Consider the following 22,157-nt stretch of genomic DNA (forward strand, 5'->3'; position numbering starts at 1 on the left):
CACGACAGTGCAGAGGGGTTAGGGTTGGCAATGCACACAGACTGGCGTTCATGGGGAACAAACCTCTGTTTGTCTGTGCTGCCAGTTAATTCTGCGTGGCAAATTAATTATGTGATTTTCCTATATTGCTCTCATTTTTATTGTTATTATTTTAAATTGTATACTGCCCTGGGAGCCATATACCAAAGGGTGGCAAGTTTTTTATGTTCAAAAATACATAAAAAATAATAACAATATCAGCAGCCGTTTCCCTTTTTAAAAATGTACAGTACAACTAACCAAAGAGCTGCTATTATAACTCTCCTTGTGCCAGGAGTTTTAAAACTTCTGCTTATCTGTAAACACAATGTACATAGGTGGAGCTACATAGAAATAATGGGTCCACTCCTCAGGTATATATTTCCACCAGCCTCAGCCCTTGCACTGCAGTTCCTTCTCAGATCTTCCACCCATCCTCCCTGTATGTTGGCTTTATATGCTTGACCTTGCTATGGACTTGGTTGGTCACCATATTTGAGGCTGGAGAGGAATTTCTCTATCAGATTAACGGCCTCTGTCTGTTGGTTTTGCCTTCCTCATTGTCACAACCTTTGCAGTTTAAGCATTGGGTAAGCCTTAGTCTTTGTTGGAGGGGAGGTTGTAGCCTCTGTCTGCCCCTCCAGACTTTGGGGGTATCCCATTGAATGAATCTGGTGGGAGTTGCTTCTGTCCAGACACCCAGCTGTTGTCTAGGGCCATAGTGCTCCTTAAGGAGGCAATCCATTTGTGGGGGTTCCTACTTAATGTAGGTCATAGGACCTCTTCGGATTGACCCCTATAAGGGATACACCCAGCAGAGGGGCTGGTTGTCAATGGTTATACCCAGTGCCTATCCCAGTGATGGCCAAACTTGGCCCTCCAGCTGTTTTGGGACTACAACTCCCATCATCCTTAGCTAACAAGACCAGTGGTCAGGGATGATGGGAACTGTAGTCCCAAAACAGTGGGAGGGTCAGGTTTGGCCATCACTGGCCTATGCAAAAACTTTTACATCTGTAATCAATGAAGATATTTCCTGATTTGATCCAAAGTAATGTGTCCTGTCTGTTTATATGGGAGTCAGATATTGAGGGGTAACAGTGCGTTGTCCAGGCAAAGATCCTAAGAATTGCAAGAGGCCTATTCCTTCCCACTAGAGTCCTTCAAAAACACTGAAAAGCTGCCCCTCTAGAATAGCATTCTATGGTCTGGTTTAGCACAAACCATGGTGTAGCATGAACGTGCGTGCATGCAGGCTTGTGGGGGAGGTGATTGCAGCTGCTTTCTTCCTTCCCGGGCCATTTTGCTGCCGTGCTGTAATGACCTAACCCATAATATGGGTTACAGCTTGTGGTTAGTCTGAAGAGACCTAAACCACAAGCCTGGGGCAGAAGACATGCTAAGCCAAACTATGGCTTAGCTCGGTGCAGTGCAGGAGCAAAACAACAGGGGAGGAGGGCAGTGGCTGCAATTTCTCTGGGAACCTGCAAGCTCACATATCCAGATTAAACTGTGGTTTGAGTTAGTGTGACTTGCAAACCAAGCCAATGTGGCACAGGAGGAAATCAGAGATCCTGCTCTACCTTGTGAGACAGAGGTGCTGTGTATGATGAGAAGAGCTCCATTCAATCCTAATCAATATAAAGATACTGATGACTGTAACCATCAGTATTATACTAATACAAGTGGGACCAGCCAGCCATGACCCTTCGCAAAAATTCTGTTCAACACACACACACACACACACACACACACACACACACACACACAATTTCCCACTCTCCGTCCACACTCAGCATTCTGTGCCTGCTCAGTCCCTATTGGGATGTTTTTGGGTCCCTCCTCTTTTTAGGGTTCCCCCTATTTAGGGGGGTACTTTCATAAACATTGAGATCCTTAAGCCTGCTAATTGGCACTTGAAAAATGATGGAAAAACCCACAGAAATTTTTATTAGCACCTTACTCTCAAAGAAACGCTCCATTAACCTTGTTGAGGAAGACAGCATTGGACAATTGTAAGCCTCAGTGGCTTGACATGAGATCTACTTTATGCAGTGGAAGGACTAACTGCATTCCAAATGTATTCCAACATGTATTCATGTTTATTTATAATATATCTAATACCCTTTAATACCTCAAACCCCTAACAAATGCAATTCTAAAAATGTATCGCACCTCCCTTTGAGCAACAATACAATTTGCAAAAGATACTAATTTCAAACTAAATAAACTCTTAAACCAAAATTAAATGCACAGCAGACATAGCATTAAAGCTTGTTAAAGTAGCAGAAGATTGTTATTCCTTTTTTGCAACAGGAAAACTCCCCACAAACACTGACATGCCTACTTAGAGGTAAGCCCCACTGAACTCTAGAGCTTACTCTAGAGTAGACATGTGTACGATTGCATGCATGGGTTCTACCCAGCTGAGTCATACACCCGTCAAAACCAGTGGACTTAAGCTAGTTATGACTAGCTTAAGTCCATTGATTTAAAGGGGTCTACTCTGAGTATGACTTACTTGAATACAACCCCAAAAAGCTGCTATGTCTTCAGACTAACAACCTGGGGAGCCTTTCACTGTTTTCTGCCTTAAAGACAAACTAAAGGACACAGTCTCCTTTATCTAAACTAAGCACCAACTGTGTAAAGATCCTGATTATCTGAATTTTCCTGGCTGCCCTTCATCTACCCACATGGCATTCACCTTATATAAATAACAATCTCCTGTCATGTCTACCTGAATTTCTGATTACAAGAATAAACTGTATACCCCTGAGATGAAGTTAAAACAAGAAGTTGTAGCTATTCTGTGGGTTGCGCTTAAAACGCAAGTCCATTGCTTGCAGCGCTTCTAGAGGGAAAGATTTTAAGTTTTGTTTGAAATAGAAACAATATAGCCACAGAGCTGGGGCTCTTGCTAAGGATGGCTGGCATTGGACAATGCTATTTTACTCTTTTCCTTGGACAGTAGTTGCCTTGTTAATTACGTAGTTAATTACGTAGTTAATACAGTTCATATGGCAGAATCCAATGCTGTCATTTGGGGGAGAGGAAAGCGATTCTCTCCAATTTCTCTTTCCTTCTGCAGCCCCCTGCATCACCTTCTACGATGCTCTGGAAAGTCTACCAATCACAAGGGACGGATTTTGGGGAGGGGAGCACAGAGGCCTGCAACAGGAGTCAGGAAAAAAACGCCTGTCCTCCTCTCATATTAACATGTAAGTCCACTAGATCAAAAGCTGCTATGTGAGCAGACAAGCTGCATTTGATACCACCCAAATTTATTTTTAAAAAGCATTTGCAAATTTGTCTCTGCCATAAAATTTTCCATATAAGCCTTCTCCAACCCATGCCCTACCCCCAGATTTTTGGACTACAACTCCCAGCAGCCCAAGCCAACATGGCCAATGGTCAGGAATGATGGGAGTTGTGGCTCACAATATCTGAACTAGGTTGGGAAAGGCTGCTCTATAGTTTGGAGATTCCTAATGCAATTAGTGTCAAGAGCTATTGCTAGATGTTTTTGCCCCTTTGTGGAATTTCCTCTAGGAAAGATTGACAGGGGGAAAGGAGGTGGGAGGAGAGAGGAAGTGAGAGAGTACGAGGAATTAGAACATCTTACGAACAGAGAACAGAATCACACGACACTAGAACCATGGATTCCAAGACACAGTAACATGACAGATGGACACAGACAAGACAGAAGATTGCTACCCAAGGAGACTGGGGAGGGAATGAGGGAAGCAAAAAGACTTAACAAATCAACATAAAAAATAATAATATAAACACTGGGGCTGCTAAAGTAGCCAATGGTATTTGAAGAAATTATCCAATAAGAAAGTCAACTATATAAGAAATTAAATGGTTTAAGAACTTAAACAGCTATCCTCCCGGCTCCCCAAAAGGTACGCTATAGAATTGCTGGGTTAGCCTGAATGCGTCACTCTGATGAAACAAGATGGTTGTCACTATAGCCCATGCATTAGTCAATGGAGGTCATAAATTGTTAGTTATGTCAGCTAATAACTACTGCATGCCACAAAAATGTGCTTGCACAGACCCCAAAAGAAATAAATTCAATGCAACAGATATTCTGCACTTGCAATAAAATTCTTTTTATGCCATCAGCCATTTGTATGTGAGGAATGGGTTGGGGTCTGGAGGAGGGTTTTTAGAGGGACTTTCCCCCTATTGTTACATTTCTTACTTTGGAAAAAAAAAGCAAAATATGTCTACCAAGAAGGAGAGAATAAGACACTCCACAGAAGCAGAGGGGCAGGGGAGAAAGAAGGGGGATAAGGCAGAATAAAATAAGGGAAGGTGGAGCAAGAATCTTCATTCTTTTGTACACAACTTTCTTGGGTGAATTTTTTTTTCAATATGGAAAATTTGGAACATTAAGGATGGCAAGAAAAGATTTTGTTGCCTTTGTTTGATTGCAGAGCTATATCTTTCTTGAGTGGACCAAATTCTTATTTCATAGGACATTCTCCAGAAATAAAACATAAAACTTCAGCAATGAATTTCAAATTAAAGAAAAAAATGGCAGCATGGCGCCACCATGACTGAAATAATAATAATAAATAATAATAATAATAATTAATAAATTAAAAGCAACAGTCAACCACCAAAAATTCATGCGGCACAAGATGAGGTGAAACGACAGAAAATGTTCTTCAAATATATACAGTGTGTATATCTACCAATATAAGCACAGAGTTAACCATGACTATATTGATAGATATACCTGTATATTTTTTCTCCCTGCCCCAGCCCTCCCCAAGGATAACTTGTGGATGAAATTATTATTCAAAATACTTAACATAAATTAAAGGGGGGGAATGCTCTAAAAGAAACCTTGACATGCTTTGTACACTAATTAATAACAATATCATGCATCTCTCCACATTAGTGGATGACAGGATTAGATGAGGGCATGAATTTCTGTGTAAACATGTGACTGGATGATGAGGGCTATTGCTAAAATTGGTTTTTCATTATTCTATAACACACATATATATATATGTACACACACACACACACATATATATATATATCGTACATAGTGTACATATAGATATCAAATCCTTGAGGGGGCTTTTGGGGCTTAGAAAGGAGAAAGGTCAGTACACTAAAATCAAACCATAAAAAACCATACAAATTAAAATAAGAGGGACCTTATAAGGCATCTGCATGAACAATCAGTAAAACTTGCTCTTTCTTTTGTGTGTGTGTGGCATAATAAAAAAAATGCATGTAACTAGGAAGTTCCATCCAGGAATGGCCCTATCGTTAGGCCGAGTGAAGTGACTTCTTCAGGTGGCAAAACCAGGGGGAAGAACCAGCTGCCCCATGGCTGTTCCTCCTGAGCCTCAAGGCTTGTACCTTTATGTATATAGAGCTGTAGCCTGTCCAACACCCCATAACTAGCCAACAGAATCGTACCTTGGACCCCAAACGCCTTGGTACTTGGACATTTTGGCTCCCGAATGCCGCAAACCTGGAAGTGAGTGTTCCGGTTTGCAAACGTTCTTTGGAACCTGAACGTCCGACAGGGCTTCAGTGGCTTTTGATTGGCTGCAGGACTTTCCTGCAGCCAATCAGAAGCTGAACTTTGGTTTCTGAATGTTTTGGAAGTCGAACGGACTTCCGAAACAGATTCCGTTCAACTTCCAAGGTACAACTGTGCTGAAATTAGATCCACCTGCCAGTCCAATCCACTTCTGTACATGGAGTGGCAGTTGGGGGACACTATCCTGTCCTTTGGTGCAGAAAGAAAACGGTTTGGGGCTGGCCCTGGTCCCATCAAGCAGTCTTTGTTGCAAGGCAGCCCTTGTCTTTGCAGTTCTGGCCCTCAGCTCAGCCTATGTACATCGCTGGAGTTTGAGCAGAGACAACTGGCCATAGATGGAAGAAGCTCGCTGCTTATGTGGCCTGCAAATTCTTAAAAGGGCAAATGTGTATGCGCGGCTTGCAGATGTACCTAGCAATCCTCTGATTTCACACATGTTTCGCCTGGCACTCGCACGATTGCTGGCATGTTTTAGTGCAATACGCTTTGGACCTTCTTATTTCTGTGGAGCTTTGCTCTATGCAGACGCTTGTTAGGAAAAGCCTGCTGGCTTTATTCAGTGGTGTGTCAGCTTCACCTTATCAAGCTTCTCGGAAGAATAAAATATACTGACATTTTTGTTCTGCAACAAACAAACAAAATGCAGGCAGGGATTGCTGTCAGGATGATAAAACTAAAGTCAGCATACATGAGCTGCGTAAACACTGGGGGCAAAAAGAAGGCTTAAAACCATAGCTAAGGAGTAATGTTATACTAGATTTTGTTTCTGTCTTCTTGTTTTGGTGAATACCATAAGGACACCAGGCTGCAGTTTTATTCTGTCTTTTCACTTATCCGTGTTAATCTGAAAATTACCAAATAACTCATCCACAATTACCTTTTGCCCCACGCTTTCTAGGCACGACACCATGTTTTAAAACTCTGCATCTGAGCCCTTTTTTTTTTGCCTACCCGTTTTCCCCAGCGAAACCTGCTCTTTAACACTGAATAGGAACAAAGAGCAATTTGGGTTTTCTGTGGATTGCCATTTGCTCTGATTCAGTGGTAAAAAGTGGGGTGGGGGCGGGGATGGACTGACACTCAGACACAGTGTTTTAAAGTTCAGACCTGTGCTTTGAAATGTGGCACAAAAGGAAGCCTAGGTGAGTCCAAAGAAGCTCTGGATGCACATGGTGCTTAAGAACACCAGAAAAGCTTGTTGGATCAGGTCAATGGCCCATCTAGTCCAGCATCCTGTTCTGACAGTGGCCCACCAGATGCCTGTAGGAAGCCCTCAAGCAGCACTCCTAGCACAAGAGCACTCTCTCCTCCTGTGATCTTCAGCAACTCGTATTCAGAAGCGTTCCTGCCTCTCACTGCTACCATTCTGCTGCACTATTTGCTTCCCAAATCACTTCACATCCAATGGAAGGCATTCCTCCATGCCCTGAAATGAATAGGAGAGCCTGTGCATGCACATCACAGTGCATAGGTTTTGGAGCAGGTCAACGGACTGTACAAACTTACCCCTGGGTGAATTGAAACACAGTCAATTAGTACTTCCATATTTAAGGCTGCACTCTGATGCACACTTACATGAGACATAAGCTCTACTGAACACTGTGAGACTTACTTCTGAGTAAACATGCGTAGGATTATGCAGTCAATTTCTGTCTGTGTACTGGGAGAGGAAATGAAAAAGTCCCTCCATTTACGTAACACTCAGCCCAACACAAAGGCCTCTCACATTGCATTTTAGCTCTGCTTTGATCTCAGAAATATAATACAGGGCTTAGCTGGGAGCCACCCAGAGGTAACAAGTCCACCTGGATTGCATAGTGTTGCCAGCCACCAGCTACCTGTGATCAAGCAGATGTCTAGCACAGTTGGGATTAAGCCGAAACGGCTAGGTAGGGCCATTTCTCATTTTGGTATTAAAAGAGATGATATAATGATTTTTGGATGCAGATAAAATGAATTCGGAAACTCAAGGATCATTCTAAAAGCTCGTGGGCAGCTGTCACAAGGATTTTTTCCTCCCTCAGACAATGAAATTTCATAATTGGGTGAATTTTCTGCTTATTTTTTGAAGACAGCAAAGTGGACTAGGACCACAGGACTTCTCTACACTACATTGCATTTTAAACCATTGGTTTTCGCCTCAAGAAATAACTGCTGTCCCTTAAGTCATCCAGGGATAATGGATAAGAGAAGCTGAACGATAAAGGAAGAGGATGCCTTCTATGTTAAATGCAAATTTACTGACAACCAGTGAAGGGGGTCATAGGAAGTGGCTGGGAGCTCCTGAGCTACCTGGGAAAGAGGCTTTGCTGCCCAAACTCCTACAGCGGTAAGGGCAACATCAGATGCGGTCCTAACACCTGCAATTCTATGCACATAAATTCAACAGTGTTCACTATAAAACTTACTGTGAGGTATGTGTGCATGGGAAGGCAGCTAAATTATGTTTCTTCTTTTGGGGTTTTCAGTGTAATATGCAATGGGGAAACTAACCAATCTCCCCCATATCTCTTGAGCTGTTTCACACTTAGGACTCATGGGTCTCAAAGCAGATTTATAGCATTTAAGACAGAAAAAGAGTGAAAGGAGACACTTCACCAGCTTGGGAGTAGTTGAGCAAAGCAAAACACACATTGGCGGTAAAGCCTGGTCTCATGTGATGTTCCTTTCAGTTCTGTGGTTCTATGACACGACCCCTATGTTTCCAAACGGCATCTTTATGGATGAAGAGGCATTTTTCATTTTGTAGCAACCTGCTTCATTCACTGATGCCACATCTCAAGGTTCTGTGCCACTGCAATTCATCACCATGGAAGTGGCCATGATATTGCCTTCACAACAACTCTGCAGGCGATGGATAAGAGGAGCAGATTGATAAAGGGGAAGAAAGGCTTCTGTTTTAAATGCAAATTTCTTGGCAATCAGCAAAAAGGCAGTGGGTAGGAGAGTTTAATGAGGTCCTAAAAGATTAGCAGAGGAATTTGAATCAATGATTCTTAACTGCTATTTAGAATACCAACTCTGGTGCTTTTAGCCCTTTCTAAATGAAATAGATTGCTTATCATTAACTTTTGGGGGGCAGGGAGCAGGTTTGCAGCTTGGTGTGGTTGTGGCGGATCAGGGCCTCTTCCCAGCTCTGGTGCGACTGGGGGAAGAGTGTCACTTCCTCCTTCTCCTGATGCACTGACTGCTTGGGCTTGCCTATAGTTTGAACCATTCAGAAAAGCCAGAGTCATGGCCTGATCTTTATGTGATGGGGCTGCCCAAGGTTGAGTGGGTAACCCCAGCAGAGGACCTTGCTATGGAAGGATTTGGCTGCCCTATTTGGGGCCAGGGAGGATTTTGCTTCCAGATAATTAGGCCCATTTGGGGTTTTTGCCTACCTCGTAGTGACTGTCACAACTTGATGGCAGATAAGGCATTGGGCTGGATCCTTTGTCTAAATGGATGGGGGTGGGTACCCTCCTCCACTCCAAAGGATCAGGGTATCCCCTTAAAGGGTGCATCTGTCCTGTCACCCCAGATGGGGTACAGATGGGCCATGGCACCCCCTAAATGGTGATTCTGATGGGGGTATCACTCTGATTTGATGTGCATCATATGGTGATCCTTAACCTTGATCAACCCTGCCAAAATAACCAACCAGCAAAAGGGCCGGTTGATTCAGGATACACACCCAATGCCTTTACCAAAACCTACTGGCATCTGTAACCAATAAAGTTGTGGCCTGTTTAATTCCCAGCTGGGTTTTCTGTGGTTATCGCAAGCTTATCATGCCTTGGCTCCATCATCTGCGGCTCTACCGCTACAACCTTGTAGTAACTGCTTTGCGTTTGTAAACACAGAACAAAGTCCGGGTTGGGTGGTTTTGAACAGCCATCCTTGTCTGCTTCCCATCTGCTGACTCTGCAACATGTTTGTGGACTGAATATGACTACAATGGGAGGATTAGAAAAAGTTGGGGGGAAGAGTCATGGGGTGGGAGAAGAAAATAGTCAATAGAAGTTCTTTTGTACTTGCCCCATGACAATGGCTTGATTTGCATCTTGTTAACCCAAAGTATGGCTTAGTGGGACTCCATGAATGTGCTGGTTTCCAGAGAGGAGTTCACAACTGTTTTGCTCCCCTCTGGGCCTTTTAGCTCAGTACTGGGTGGTAGCTAAGCCTAGGCTTGGCTTAGCATGCCATCCAAACCCAGGAGTGTGGTTGTTGTTGTTGATGATGATAAAAAACAAATGCATAGATCACTTCACAGCATAAAGTCATTGAAGCCAAACCACACTGTGCTGAGCTAGACAGCCTGGGGAAGTGCAATTTCCTCCTCAGCAGCCAACATGTTCACTTGTTCATGTTAAGCCATAGTTTGGCTTGGTGTCAAGTGCGAATGCAGCCATCGAATGGATATATTTTGATAATATATTATCAATCAGCAGTGGCTGCTGCAAGAATGTTTATGTTGATATCCGTAGTTAAGCAGGCCAAAACCTTTGGCTTAAAGAGCTTCAGTGACATTTGATGGAAGAAAGCAACTCTGCCATTTTCTTAGACTGAACTGTGTATCAACTTATTCTTCAATTCATAATGTTATGTTCCTCTAAGTTTATCATGGAACTTCCCAGGTACATGCAAAGCCACAGTGGTTCTCATTACTGCCAGAGCAAGTCCTACCCCTAAAATGCAAGCAGAATATGAGGGGTGGAAGAGAAATGTGAAAGCACTAGCCTTGGGTGGCTTTTATTATTATTATTGTATTAATCTGAAACACTTCAGGGTACTATGAACATAACCATCTGATGCTTGGATTTTAGAATTTTTTTAATAAAAAAATTAGCCTCTTCAAAATAATAAAATCACCCCCTTTTTAAAAGGAAACGAAACAAAAATAAAACAAAAGTAATAAGCTTGTCTACGTGTTTCACTTTTAGGACAGATTCTCATAAAAATCAATTTTGTACACAGAAATTCAATGAAATTCTGTTCTCTATTATAGAAATGCTTAACTCATGGCAAGCTTTGAAATAAAATAAAAATAAATACTTGGAAGAATTCGTTAAAAATAAAATAGACTGCAGTTGCCTGCTGGATATTAATACTGTCATATCTATCCCACCAGAAGAAAAGCCATCAAACCATCAAAATGTATCTAGGGTCGAAGGGAGAAACCGAGTCGGTTTCAAATTGCCACCCTAAGTTTTGACCGTTCAGTGGATACATTTTGAAGCATCGCTGCTGCAGGTAACATGGCACAGCTTAGTATTTTGGAATGACTATGCTTTAGTCCTTCTCAAATTCTTTGGGTAAATAGAGTGGGTACACCGCCATGTTAGCCACATTCAAAATCCCATGGGCACATGGAACTTTCACGGCATATTTTCACATCCATCAAGAAGAATTCAATGACAGATATGACAATAGCTGCATGCTGGGTTTTCTTCTTCTTTTTAGTCAGTAGTCCAAACTTTTAACATGCCAGAATAAATGCCTTCTCCCCACCAGGGCCTGTTCAAAAAACCCCACTACAAATATGTAGCACAATGGTTGGTGACCAACTGAGCAGGTACTGGTTCCAGAACGTTTGTTTTCCTTCGAGGATGGCTTCTCCAAATGATGACATATTTGTGTCTTGCTCCTGCCAACTCCATGGGATTGGATGCTTGGCTTTATGCATTTATATCGGATATACAGTTCTACACATATATACATATATCACATATACATATATAGGCGTACATATATATGTATACATTCACACACATATATATATGTAGGCATTGTTAACTGCAAAATGAAATAAGAAAGCAGGCGGAATATAAGACTGACCTGGCTTACCTACACTCTGCTCACATTCAATGAGGTCTTCGTCATCATTAGAACATTCCGCTGAATGGTCTGAGGAAATGAGGTCATCTGTTGTCTGACAAGTGAAACAAGCACAAGGAGACAAAAAGAAAGAACCGGTGATCAGACAAAAAGAATGGCACTCCCAAGTAGATGAATCTGCAAACAGGAATACAATTGAACATAACTACTAAACATAGGTAAAAAAAAGGTAAAGGACCCCTTGATGGTTAAGTCCAGTCAAAGGTGACTATGGGGTTGCAGCGCTCATCTCGCTTTCAGGCTGAGGGAGCCGGCGTTTGTCCACAGACAGCTTTCTGGATCATGTGGCCAGCATGACTAAACGGCTTCTGGCGCATTGGAACACCGTGATGGAAACCAGAGTGCACGAAAACATCGTTTATCTTCCCGCCGCAGTGGTACCTATTTATCTACTTGCTCTGGCATGCTTTCGAGCTGCTAGGTTGGCAGGAGCTGGGACAGAGCAACGGGAGCTCACCCTGTCGCAGGGAATCAAACTGCCAACCTTCCGATCAGCAAGCCCAAGAGGCTCAGTGGTTTAGATGACAGAGCCACCCACATCCTCCCTACTAAGCATAACCATAAGCAACAGAGAAGATGAACCATCAACAGCAAGTATTGAGCTATGGAGAATTACTGCCAACTCAACTTGGCTTTGCTACAGATATTTTGTCATGGTACATGCCTGGCTTCATTTTTTTTTTAAAGATACTTATTGAGATTTTACAAACAAAGAAAATTACAATATAAGAAAGGAAAAATAAAAAAGACAAAGAAAAAAGATACAAAAATACAGAAAAAAGTACAAAATATGTGAAAAATAAAAAAACAATTAAAAACAAATCAAACTTTTCATGTCTTATATTTCAATTACTCGTTTCCTGACCTCCTCACACCTCCCTTTTTTGTATTCCAGTTCACATAGTTAATTCAGCAAATCCTTTCCCTCTTTGTTTTTATCTTAATTATAAATCTTAACATATTAAACATCATATTTTCATCTAATTATCAATCCTTTTTTGCATATTCTTTTAATTTTGTTACTAAAACCATCTCCTTTCAATCCTGCATCATTTTAACATTCATTAATTTTACAGTGTTTCTGCAGATAGTCTTTAAATTTCTTCCAATTTTCTTCCACCAACTCTTCTCCCTGGTCGCGGATTCTGCCAGTCATTTCCGCCAATTCCATATAGTCTATCACTTTCATCTGCCATTCTTCCAAGGTGGGTAGATCTTGTGTCTTCCAATACTTCGCGATGAGGGTACATGCCTGGCTTCATATGCCTTTTAATTGTTGCCATTATTTACCTTAACACACACATGCACATCCTACCAGTTGTGTTTTTTTAAAAAAAATATTATGGTGCCACACAACGTCTTCCATTTAAATTTATAATATTTAATGCTTCTGAAGTGCTTCTGGAGTATTCAATATATTTCAGAAACCATTGTGATAACCCTGTAAGTTTGGTCAGTATTAGTATCCCCATATTACAGAATTTCAGTGACATCAGCAACACTGGTTGGGGAAATGGTAGGGATGGTTGCAGGTTTTTTGTTGACAAATTAAAGTTTGGCCCTGTATACACAACGTTTATGTTCTGTAGAACTGCATTATGTACTATACTATTAGGACATAAATTTCTGTTACTAGGTACATTTAGGTAAAATGCACATATTCTATAGAATAAAAATTTGGTTGCAAGTAATATAGATACGATATAATCCTATTATCAAGACACTGCCAAAATGAATCTTTTGCGCAGCTAATCCTTCTGGTCTGATAAAAATGTTGACTGTGGGCCAAACTATGTGCATGTTAATCATGTGGTTTGCCTGTGAGTACATGATCTTTTTTTCTAAAATAGCCAGTCTGCCCCAGACCCCAGACCTGGAGATTTGGGGCTGCAGATTGGAACAAACTGCAGGTTGGGGACAGGCGTGATTTGAATAGGAACCATAGCGGAAGGCAAAGGTTCCCTGCTCCCATGTTTAGCAAGGGCTATAGCTCAGTGGTAGAGCATCTGGTTTGCATGCAGAAGGTCCCCGGTTCAATCTTTGGCATCTCCCAATAAGACTGAAATCCTGGAGAGCTGCTGCCAGCCTGTGTTGGCATCACTGAACTAGATGGACTAGATGGACAATAGCCTGACTTTGCATAAGGCAGATTCCCATGTTTCTATAGTTTGGCCATGTGCAGTTAAGCTGCTAATAATAATAATAATAATAATAATAATAATAATAATAATAATTATTATTATTTCTTATATCCCACCCACCTGATTTGGTTGCCCCAGCAAAACTTGGCTTCCAACAAAATGAAGCATCAAACATCAAAAGCTTCCCGAAACAGGGCTGCCTTTAGATGTCTACAATAAATTGTATAGTTGTTTAACTTTCTGACATCTGCCAGGAGGACATTCCACAGGATGGGTGCAACTACTGCAAAGCCCTTCTGCCCGGTTCTCTGTAATTTCACTTCTCACAGTGAGAGAACCACCAAAAGGCATTCAGCGCTGGACCTCAGTATCCGGGCTAAACAATGCAGGTGGAGATGCTCCTTCAGGTATATAGGCCCAAAGTCATGTAGGGCTTTAAAGGACAATACCCACATTTTGAATTGTGCTAGGAAACGTACTGGGAGCCAATGTAGATCTTTTAGGACCAGTGCTATGTGGTCCCGGCAGCTGCTCCCAGCCACCAGTCAGGCAGCTGCATTGGGGATTAATTGGTGGCCCCACGTAGAGTGCAGTGCAGCAGTCCAAGTGGGAAATAACCAGAGCATGTACCTCTCTGGCGAGACAGTGGCTAGGGAGGAAGGTTCTTAACTGGCATACCAGATAGAGTTGGTAGACAGTTGCCCTGGCCATGGAGTCTACACTGAACAGGGCAGGTGTGCCACCATGTCAAATAGGCCAGGCAGAAAATTGCCTTCCAGATACATCAGCCCAGCTAAATTTACAAGAATGGATTCCTGTGCAATGTTAACGGAATGGTCAGAGCACAGCAGGTAGGGTCAAAGATCTGGCTCAGAAAAGCTGAAGCCACATCAAGAGCATCTGTGGCCCCAGTGAATTGCAGCACATGTTCCTTACACTTTCCAGCTGATAATCCTTTTTTTTTTTTTTTTTTGGCTGCTCTAATTAACGAGCAGCATGTACCACAGTGTGTTAAGGAGAAGTGTAATGGCATCTCTCCCCAGCAGCAACTCCTTCATGTAATTGCTGCAATTAGTAGAATTACTAATGGAGACCATTAGGGAGATTCTGTGGAAGCCTCTGGACACAGGCTATATGGCTCTTGCACAAGGCTACCAAATTACCCTGTCCTCAGCAACACGAACTCAGAGCTCGCACATGAAATTCTTTTCTCTTGCCTCTTTCGCTCCTGCAGGCATCAAAGGTGTGTGGTCTCTGTAATAAGAATTCCTGAACTGGAAGAAACCAATACACTGGAAAGAACCAATTTTGAAGTGGCCAGCTTGAGATACCATGCTTGCTCTTTTCAGAACAGTTTTCAGAATCTGCAAATACTGATCATGCAGGAAGAAAGATGAAGGCTAGCTGCAGTGATCTCCATCTTCTGTGTTTTTAATTATGCATACAGAATTATGTCTGTTTGTCTATCATCTATCTATCTATCTATCTATCATCTATCATCTATCTATCATCTGTCTATCTATCATCTGTCTATCTATCATCTATCTATCTATCTATCTATCTATCTATCTATCTATCATCTATCTATCTATCATCTATCATCTATCTATCTATATCTCTCTGTCCCCTATAATCATTCTGTGTTCTCACCAGCTAAATTACAACCTACGAGGTAAAGCATATATTGTATTTTATCTAAGCACCGGGAAAATCAAGTGGACTCGGAATTATAGAGACATCAAATTGGGAGACTAGAACAGATGCATAGCTAAAAGAATTTAACAGCCTAAGTGGTAGAATGGCTTGGCACATGAAGAATGTTGGGGCAAGGTTTTAAAACAGTGTTCATGAATGAAGGGTTTTGATAGAGGCAATCTGACCAATGCCTAAATGAGGAACCTATGTATAGGAATAGAATACTCTGTTAGGGAACCAAATTTGCTTAGCTGTCAGGAGGAGCAAAGCAAGAAATATGGTGAAAGGGTGTCATCAAGGGGGAAACAGAGGGTGGATCTACACACAGGGGGAAAAACACTATAAATAAGTCATAAATTAAATCTTTTTAACAAAAGAAAAAAACCCTTATGTAAAATAGCTTAGAAAAGTTTTGTGCTCTACAGTGCCATCTGGTGTTGCGTATTTATAACACATTTAAAATGCTAGTGTGTTTTTTTACTAATGTAGCTGAGTCCAGAGGCTCAGTCCAGAAGCCAGTGAGAGACATCCAGAGATGGTAGAGGATAGGGAAAAGGGGATAAAAGGACATAGGCTAAGATCAGATGGATACAGAAAAATATGAGAAACTAGGGGAAGGCCATAGCTCAGTGGTAGAACATCTGCTTTGCTTGCCTAAGGTTCCTAGAGCAATCCCTGGTAGGGCTGGGAATGTCCTCTGTCTGAAGCTCTAGAGAGCCACAGTGTAGACAATACTGAGCTAGATGGACCAATGTTCTGACTCCATATAAGGCAGCTTCCTATGTAGGTGTGATGGGATGGTGAGCTGCTTGTGCGTAAAATCCTAGTCCCTCAGAGTTTGGCTAAGTCCACAAACCTCTGTCTGTGACGGAGCTCCTTAAGCATGGCTCCATCAGTCGCTCGTTGAATCGGACAGTGGGCGTTTACGGAACTTCTTCCAGCATAAAAGCTCCTTAACGGAAACGCGTCTTCTGGACTCTCGGCGTGACAGTTTCCGGCGAGGAGTGGGTGTCCCTACAGGAGGTCCTGAAACCTCCCCACTGTTTTCGCTTGAAGTGTCTCTGAGCCCTCCCTCCGACTCACTTTCCCTTGGAACTCCACTTCTCCCCCTGCTGGTCCCCTCCTCCGCTGAATGGTCTCTCTCACCCTCCGTGAGCCCCTTCACCTCCTGCGTCTCAGATGGCAGTTCCCTGACATCCACCTCCCCTCCAGGGCCCCCTTCACCCCCTTCCCTCCCCTCCTCTGCGGGAGGCGAGGGAGCAAAACCCCTGAAGGAACCTCCCTCATCTTCCGAAGTTTCGAACACTTCCCTCCACCTGTTGCTGTTTCCGGTTTCCAAGAACTCCTCCTCATCGGAGTCTGTTCCTTCTTCCAACTCCGATTCCCTGAATCCTTCCAGTTCCTCCTCATCGTCGGTGGTGCCAAAGTACTCCCTCCGGAACCTCGCTACTGGCTGAGGTTTCCTGGGGAACCTTTGGTGGAACGTTTCGATCAAGATCTCGTCACGGACCTCCTCTGCCGTCACCCAGGTGTTTTCCGACTCCGGCTCCCCTTCCCACGCGACCAAATACTCCACCTGATTACCCTTCCACCTGGAGTCGATGATTTCCGCCACATGGTTGCTGCTTTCCCTTTCTTCTATGGCTGGCCCCCGTGTGGATACCCCTTCACCTTCCCCCCTATATGGTGACAGTAATGACCTGTGGAATACTGGGTGCAGTTTCATGTGGTTCGGTAACCGGAGTCTGAAAGCCACTGGGTTGACCTGTTGGATGACCTCAAATGGTCCCAATCTTTTGGGTCTCAATTTCTTGCAACCCCCCTTGAACGGCAACCCTTGGGTTGATAGCCAGACCTGACTCCCCACCCTAATGGTTTCACCTTCCCTTCTGCTCTTGTCTGCCTGCCTCTTATATTCTTCTTTGGCCCTTTCTAAGTTGAGTTGGAGTTGACGATGGATCGCTTCCATCTCTTCTACAAAATGTTCAGCGGCCGGGACACTCCATCTCTCCCCTCCTCCCCCTGGAAACGCCCTGGGGTGGCACCCATAATTAGCCAAAAAGGGGGTCATCCTGGTGGACACATTCTCTGCATTATTGTAAGCAAATTCCGCTAGCGCCAACTTTTCGACCCAATCGTTCTCTCTGTCATTGACATAACACCTCAGGTATTGTTGGAGGATACCGTTTGCCCTCTCCGCCTGCCCATTGGTCTCAGGGTGCCTGGCAGTCGAAAAGTTGACCTCTACGTGCAACAAGCTCATAAGTTTCCTCCAGAATCTGGACGTGAACTGTTTCCCTCTGTCGGAGACCACCCTCAAGGGGGCGCCATGCAGCCTAAAAATATGTTCTACAAACAATTTCGCTGTCTCTTCCGCCGTGACTGCATGTGAGCAAGCTACAAAGTGACCCATCTTAGTTAACAGGTCTACTACGACTAGTATGGCGGTTTTCCCCTGGGATTTGGGCAGATCAGTCATAAAATCTATCGATACCGCCTCCCACGGTCGTTCTGGTGTGGGTAACGGTTCTAATAACCCCGCTGGCGCCCGCCTTTCTCCTTTGGCTCTCTGGCATTGGTCACACCTTCTCACATACTCCCGTACATCCTCCCTCACCTTGGGCCACCAAAACTCCCTGGTCACCAACCACATGGTCTTGTGTTGCCCAAAATGCCCCGCTGTGGGGTTGTCGTGCAGCTGTTTGAGTACTCTCTCCCTCAATTCCCCTTCGGGTATATATAGTGCCCCTTTGTAATACAATGCCCCGTTTCTTTCTTCAAAACCTCCGGGGTCTTCTCCCTCTCTCCTTAAACCTCTGAGCTTATCCTGGGCGTATTCATCATTTACCGTTCCCTCTACCAGTTCTCTTTGCCCCACCCAGGCCGCCCCACACACCCAGTGGTCCTCTGGGATAATATGTCTCTCTTCAGGCGCTCCCTCCCCCTCCAAATATTCAGGTTTGCGTGAGAGAGCGTCCGCTCTAATGTTTTCTGGACCTGGCACATAGCAGATTTCAAAATGGAATTTGGAGAACTCCTGGGCCCACCTCACTTGTCGTTGGTTGAGCACTCGTGCCGTTCTCCAATACTCCAAATTCTTGTGGTCCGTACACACTTGCACCTTATGCTGTGCGCCAATTAGTAAATGTCTCCATCTCCGGAACGCTTCGTGAATGGCGAGTAGTTCTCGGTCATATACGGTGTAGTTCCTCTCGGATTTGTTCAGCTTACGCGAAAAGAAGGCACACGGTCTCCATTCCGACTTATTGCTCCCTGGCTGAAGCAGCACCGCCCCCACCGCCCAGTCTGAGGCATCAGTTTCCACTCTCATGGGTTTTTGTAAATCCACATGCAGGAGCTGTTCTTCCGAAGCGAATGCCCTTTTCAATTCCTCAAATGCTTGCTCCGCCTCCGCCGTCCAAACGAATTTCTTCTTGCTGCTTAGACAGTCCGTGATGGGAGCCGTTAAGTGGGCAAAGTTCTTGATGAATTTACGGTAAAAGTTCCCAAACCCTAAGAACCTTTGCACATCCTTTTTCGTTTTCGGTGTCTTCCATTCCAGCACCGCCTGGACCTTGCCTGGATCCATGGCTAATCCCTTATCTGATAAGCGGTACCCCAGGAATTCCACCTCCTTGGTGTGAAACTGACACTTCTCCAATTTCACCCACAGCTGGTTTGCTTGCAGCTGGCTCAGCACTTCCCTGACATCCTTTACATGCTGCTCCTCATTCTCTGAATATATCAGCACGTCATCGAGGAAGGCCACGCAATTCTTGTAGAGCAAAGGTCCCAGGACATGGTTCATGAGCGATTGAAAACAGGCGGAGCCTGATTGCAATCCGAATGGCATAACGAGATATTCAAAAGCCCCCAAAGGGGTGAACATGGTGGTTTTCCATTCATCCCCTTTCCTTATTCGTATCAGGTTGTATGCCCCTCTCAGGTCCAGTTTCGTGAATATCTTTCCCTTCCTCACCCTGGTCAAAATGTCATCAATCCTGGGCATGGGGAAAGTCACTGGTTCTGACACGGCATTTAGCCGCCGGTAGTCCACTACAAGCCGGGGTTTATCCGTGTTTTTTTTGTCCACAAAAAACACTGGGCTCCCCCCCACCGCTCTGGACTCTCTGATGAAGCCCCTCTTCAGGTTTTTATCAATAAACTCCCTTAACTCCTGCATTTCCCTGTCTGACATGGCGTACAGCTTGCCCACGGGGAGCTGGGCCCCAGGGACCAGGTTAATTTGGCAGTCAAAGTCTCTATGCGGTGGTAGTTTATCTGCTTCCCTTTCGCTGAAGACCTTGCTCAGGTCAGCGTATTGTTTGGGCACCTCCCCTTTGTCCGCCACTTCCGTCCCTGCTAGAAAGGCTTTTGCCCCTTCTGGCACCTTTCCTTCTCTGCAGTGTTCCAGGCAATGTGCTGACCCAAAGGAGACCACTCTCTGATGCCAGCCCACTAGCGGGTCATGCAACGCTAGCCAGCTCATTCCCAAAATGACGGGAGCCCCTCCCAGGGTGGCCACATTGAACGCTATCCTTTCGGTGTGCCTGGCCACCCTCATAACCATTGGGACGGTCTGTAGGCTAACTTCTCCTCCCAACAGCTCCCTCCCATCGATCGTAGTCACCTGCAGGGGGTTGCTTAAAGGGAGTGTCTGTATCTGGTGTTCAGCTGCAAACTCCTTACTCATAAAATTACAGGAGCTGCCTGAGTCCAACAGCGCCTTTGTCTTTAGTGGGTATCCGTTTGCCAGCTCTAGCAACACCTCTATTACTAGGGCTGGTCTTGGAGGTTCCGGAGTGGGCACTTTTACTGCTCCTTGGCCTGGCTGCAGTGCCCTGACGGTGGCAGCCAGGCGTTGGCTTTTACTGGCTCCTGGACTCCCTCCTCCTTCCCCCCAACAGCTCCCGCCATCCCTTGCCATTCCTTTCTTTGCGGGCAGACTCTGGCAAAGTGACCTGGCTGCTGGCAGAGATAACATTTCTTGGCGCTCTTTCCCTCCTTCTTCCTCCCTTCACTGGGATTTGAAACTGCGCGCGCGCGCGCTGTTCCAACTTCCATCGGCTCTCCTGGCGGGAAACTTGGCTCTGGAATCTCTGGAATGCGGAAATCCCTCCAACGCTCTCCTTTCCCCTCCCGCTTCTCCAAGGCTCTTGCCTCCTGGCGCGCTCCAATGGTCAGCGCTGATTTGGTCAGCTGGTCCATAGACTCCGCCCTGGGCGCCCGGGAAAGTTCGTCTTTCACCGCCGAAGAAAGCCCCTCTTCAAAGAGCATTTGAATGGGTTCCGCCGATAGGTCCCACCCTAATTTATGTATCAACATTGTAAACTCAGTCCAGTACTCACGAACCGATCGGCTACCCTGTTTGCAAGCCATCAATTGTCTGCGCACCAGTCCCTGTTCAATCTCGCTGGAAAACATCAAATCCATGGCGCGAAAAAACTTCCTCGTGTCCTTCAGCATTTCACTATTCCCTGCCATCAGGGGTCTAACCCAGTCTCTCGCCCCCCCTTCGAGATGGCCAATCACAAACGCCACTCGCGATGCCTCGTCGGGAAAGTCGTTAAACTGCAGTTCGAGAGCATACTGCATCTCTGTCCTAAAGGCTTGGTAGTTCCTGGGGTCCCCCCCAAACTTCTGCACCCAACCTGGCATCTTTCTTGCTAGTGTAGCGCCTTTTGCCTTTTCTGCGTCCTGCGCCCTCCTTTCCTCTAGCCTCGCCGTTTGCAGTGCTAGCTGGACTTCCAACACCCTGTACCTTTCTTCCAGGCTTGGACCCTCTCCAGCTCCTCCTGCTCCCCCGGCTCCGGCTGGGTTGCTCATGATGCCTCTCTGCACAAGCTGCTTTCAGGGACTGTCCGATTGCTGTGATGGGATGGTGAGCTGCTTGTGCGTAAAATCCTAGTCCCTCAGAGTTTGGCTAAGTCCACAAACCTCTGTCTGTGACGGAGCTCCTTAAGCATGGCTCCATCAGTCGCTCGTTGAATCGGACAGTGGGCGTTTACGGAACTTCTTCCAGCATAAAAGCTCCTTAACGGAAACGCGTCTTCTGGACTCTCGGCGTGACAGTTTCCGGCGAGGAGTGGGTGTCCCTACAGGAGGTCCTGAAACCTCCCCACTGTTCTCGCTTGAAGTGTCTCTGAGCCCTCCCTCCAACTCACTTTCCCTTGGAACGCCACTTCTCCCCCTGCTGGTCCCCTCCTCCGCTGAATGGTCTCTCTCACCCTCCGTGAGCCCCTTCACCTCCTGCGTCTCAGATGGCAGTTCCCTGACAGTAGGTGTGGGAGACAAGTGAACAGAGAAGTGGATCTGGGGTCAGACCAATACATGAGGTAGCTCATCCAGGCTTGCAAGCTAAAAGACCATTATTCGTAAGAACCAATAACTTCGTTTCTTTTTTGTTTTCACTGGTAGGCCTTATATGTCCACATACATAGCAGGTTGACAATGCATCCAATTCTGAAATGTTTATATTCAATTTTTCTTTAAATCTCAGCGCTGGAATTACTCAGTCCTGTATTAATGGTTGTAAAACTAAAGGCAGGTATTATAGTAAATGCCAATAAAATATGCCCCTAGACAAAATACTTTTCATTTGTCCTCTAAAAGAGCTTTTGCCACATTTATAATATTATTTTTATTCTCCCTCTGCTTTGCCATTGTGTTTATTGAAATTGACTTGGTATCAAACTAGAGCAGGAGGAAGCTGAAATGTCTGCATCTAACCTTGAGGATTTATGGACATATTTACCTTCAAATTCCCTCAGTTTCACAGAACTGCCTCTAATGAATTATTGTTTCTGTAATCACCACCTTCTAATTATTCACTCGAAGGGTTTCATCAA

At 44.6% G+C, this 22,157-nt stretch overlaps 1 protein-coding gene across 19 annotated transcripts in view; it reads right to left on the reverse strand.

Annotated features, from left to right (window-relative positions):
* The window catches only part of NRXN3 (neurexin 3), a 1,132,087-nt gene that overhangs the window by 30,689 nt on the left and 1,079,241 nt on the right, over window positions 1-22,157 (reverse strand). For 15 of the 19 annotated variants that reach the window (XM_053378027.1, XM_053378045.1, XM_053377942.1 and 12 more), the window contains one exon: window positions 11,414-11,507. In XM_053378027.1, coding sequence (XP_053234002.1) covers window positions 11,414-11,507 — 94 coding nt within the window. The remainder of the gene's footprint in view (window positions 1-11,413; window positions 11,508-22,157) is intronic. The other 4 variants (XM_053378036.1, XM_053378019.1, XM_053377917.1 and 1 more) reach the window with 1 other exon arrangement.

Source organism: Podarcis raffonei, chromosome 1 (genome assembly GCF_027172205.1).
Source record: "Podarcis raffonei isolate rPodRaf1 chromosome 1, rPodRaf1.pri, whole genome shotgun sequence".
NCBI classification, from domain to species: domain Eukaryota; kingdom Metazoa; phylum Chordata; class Lepidosauria; order Squamata; family Lacertidae; genus Podarcis; species Podarcis raffonei.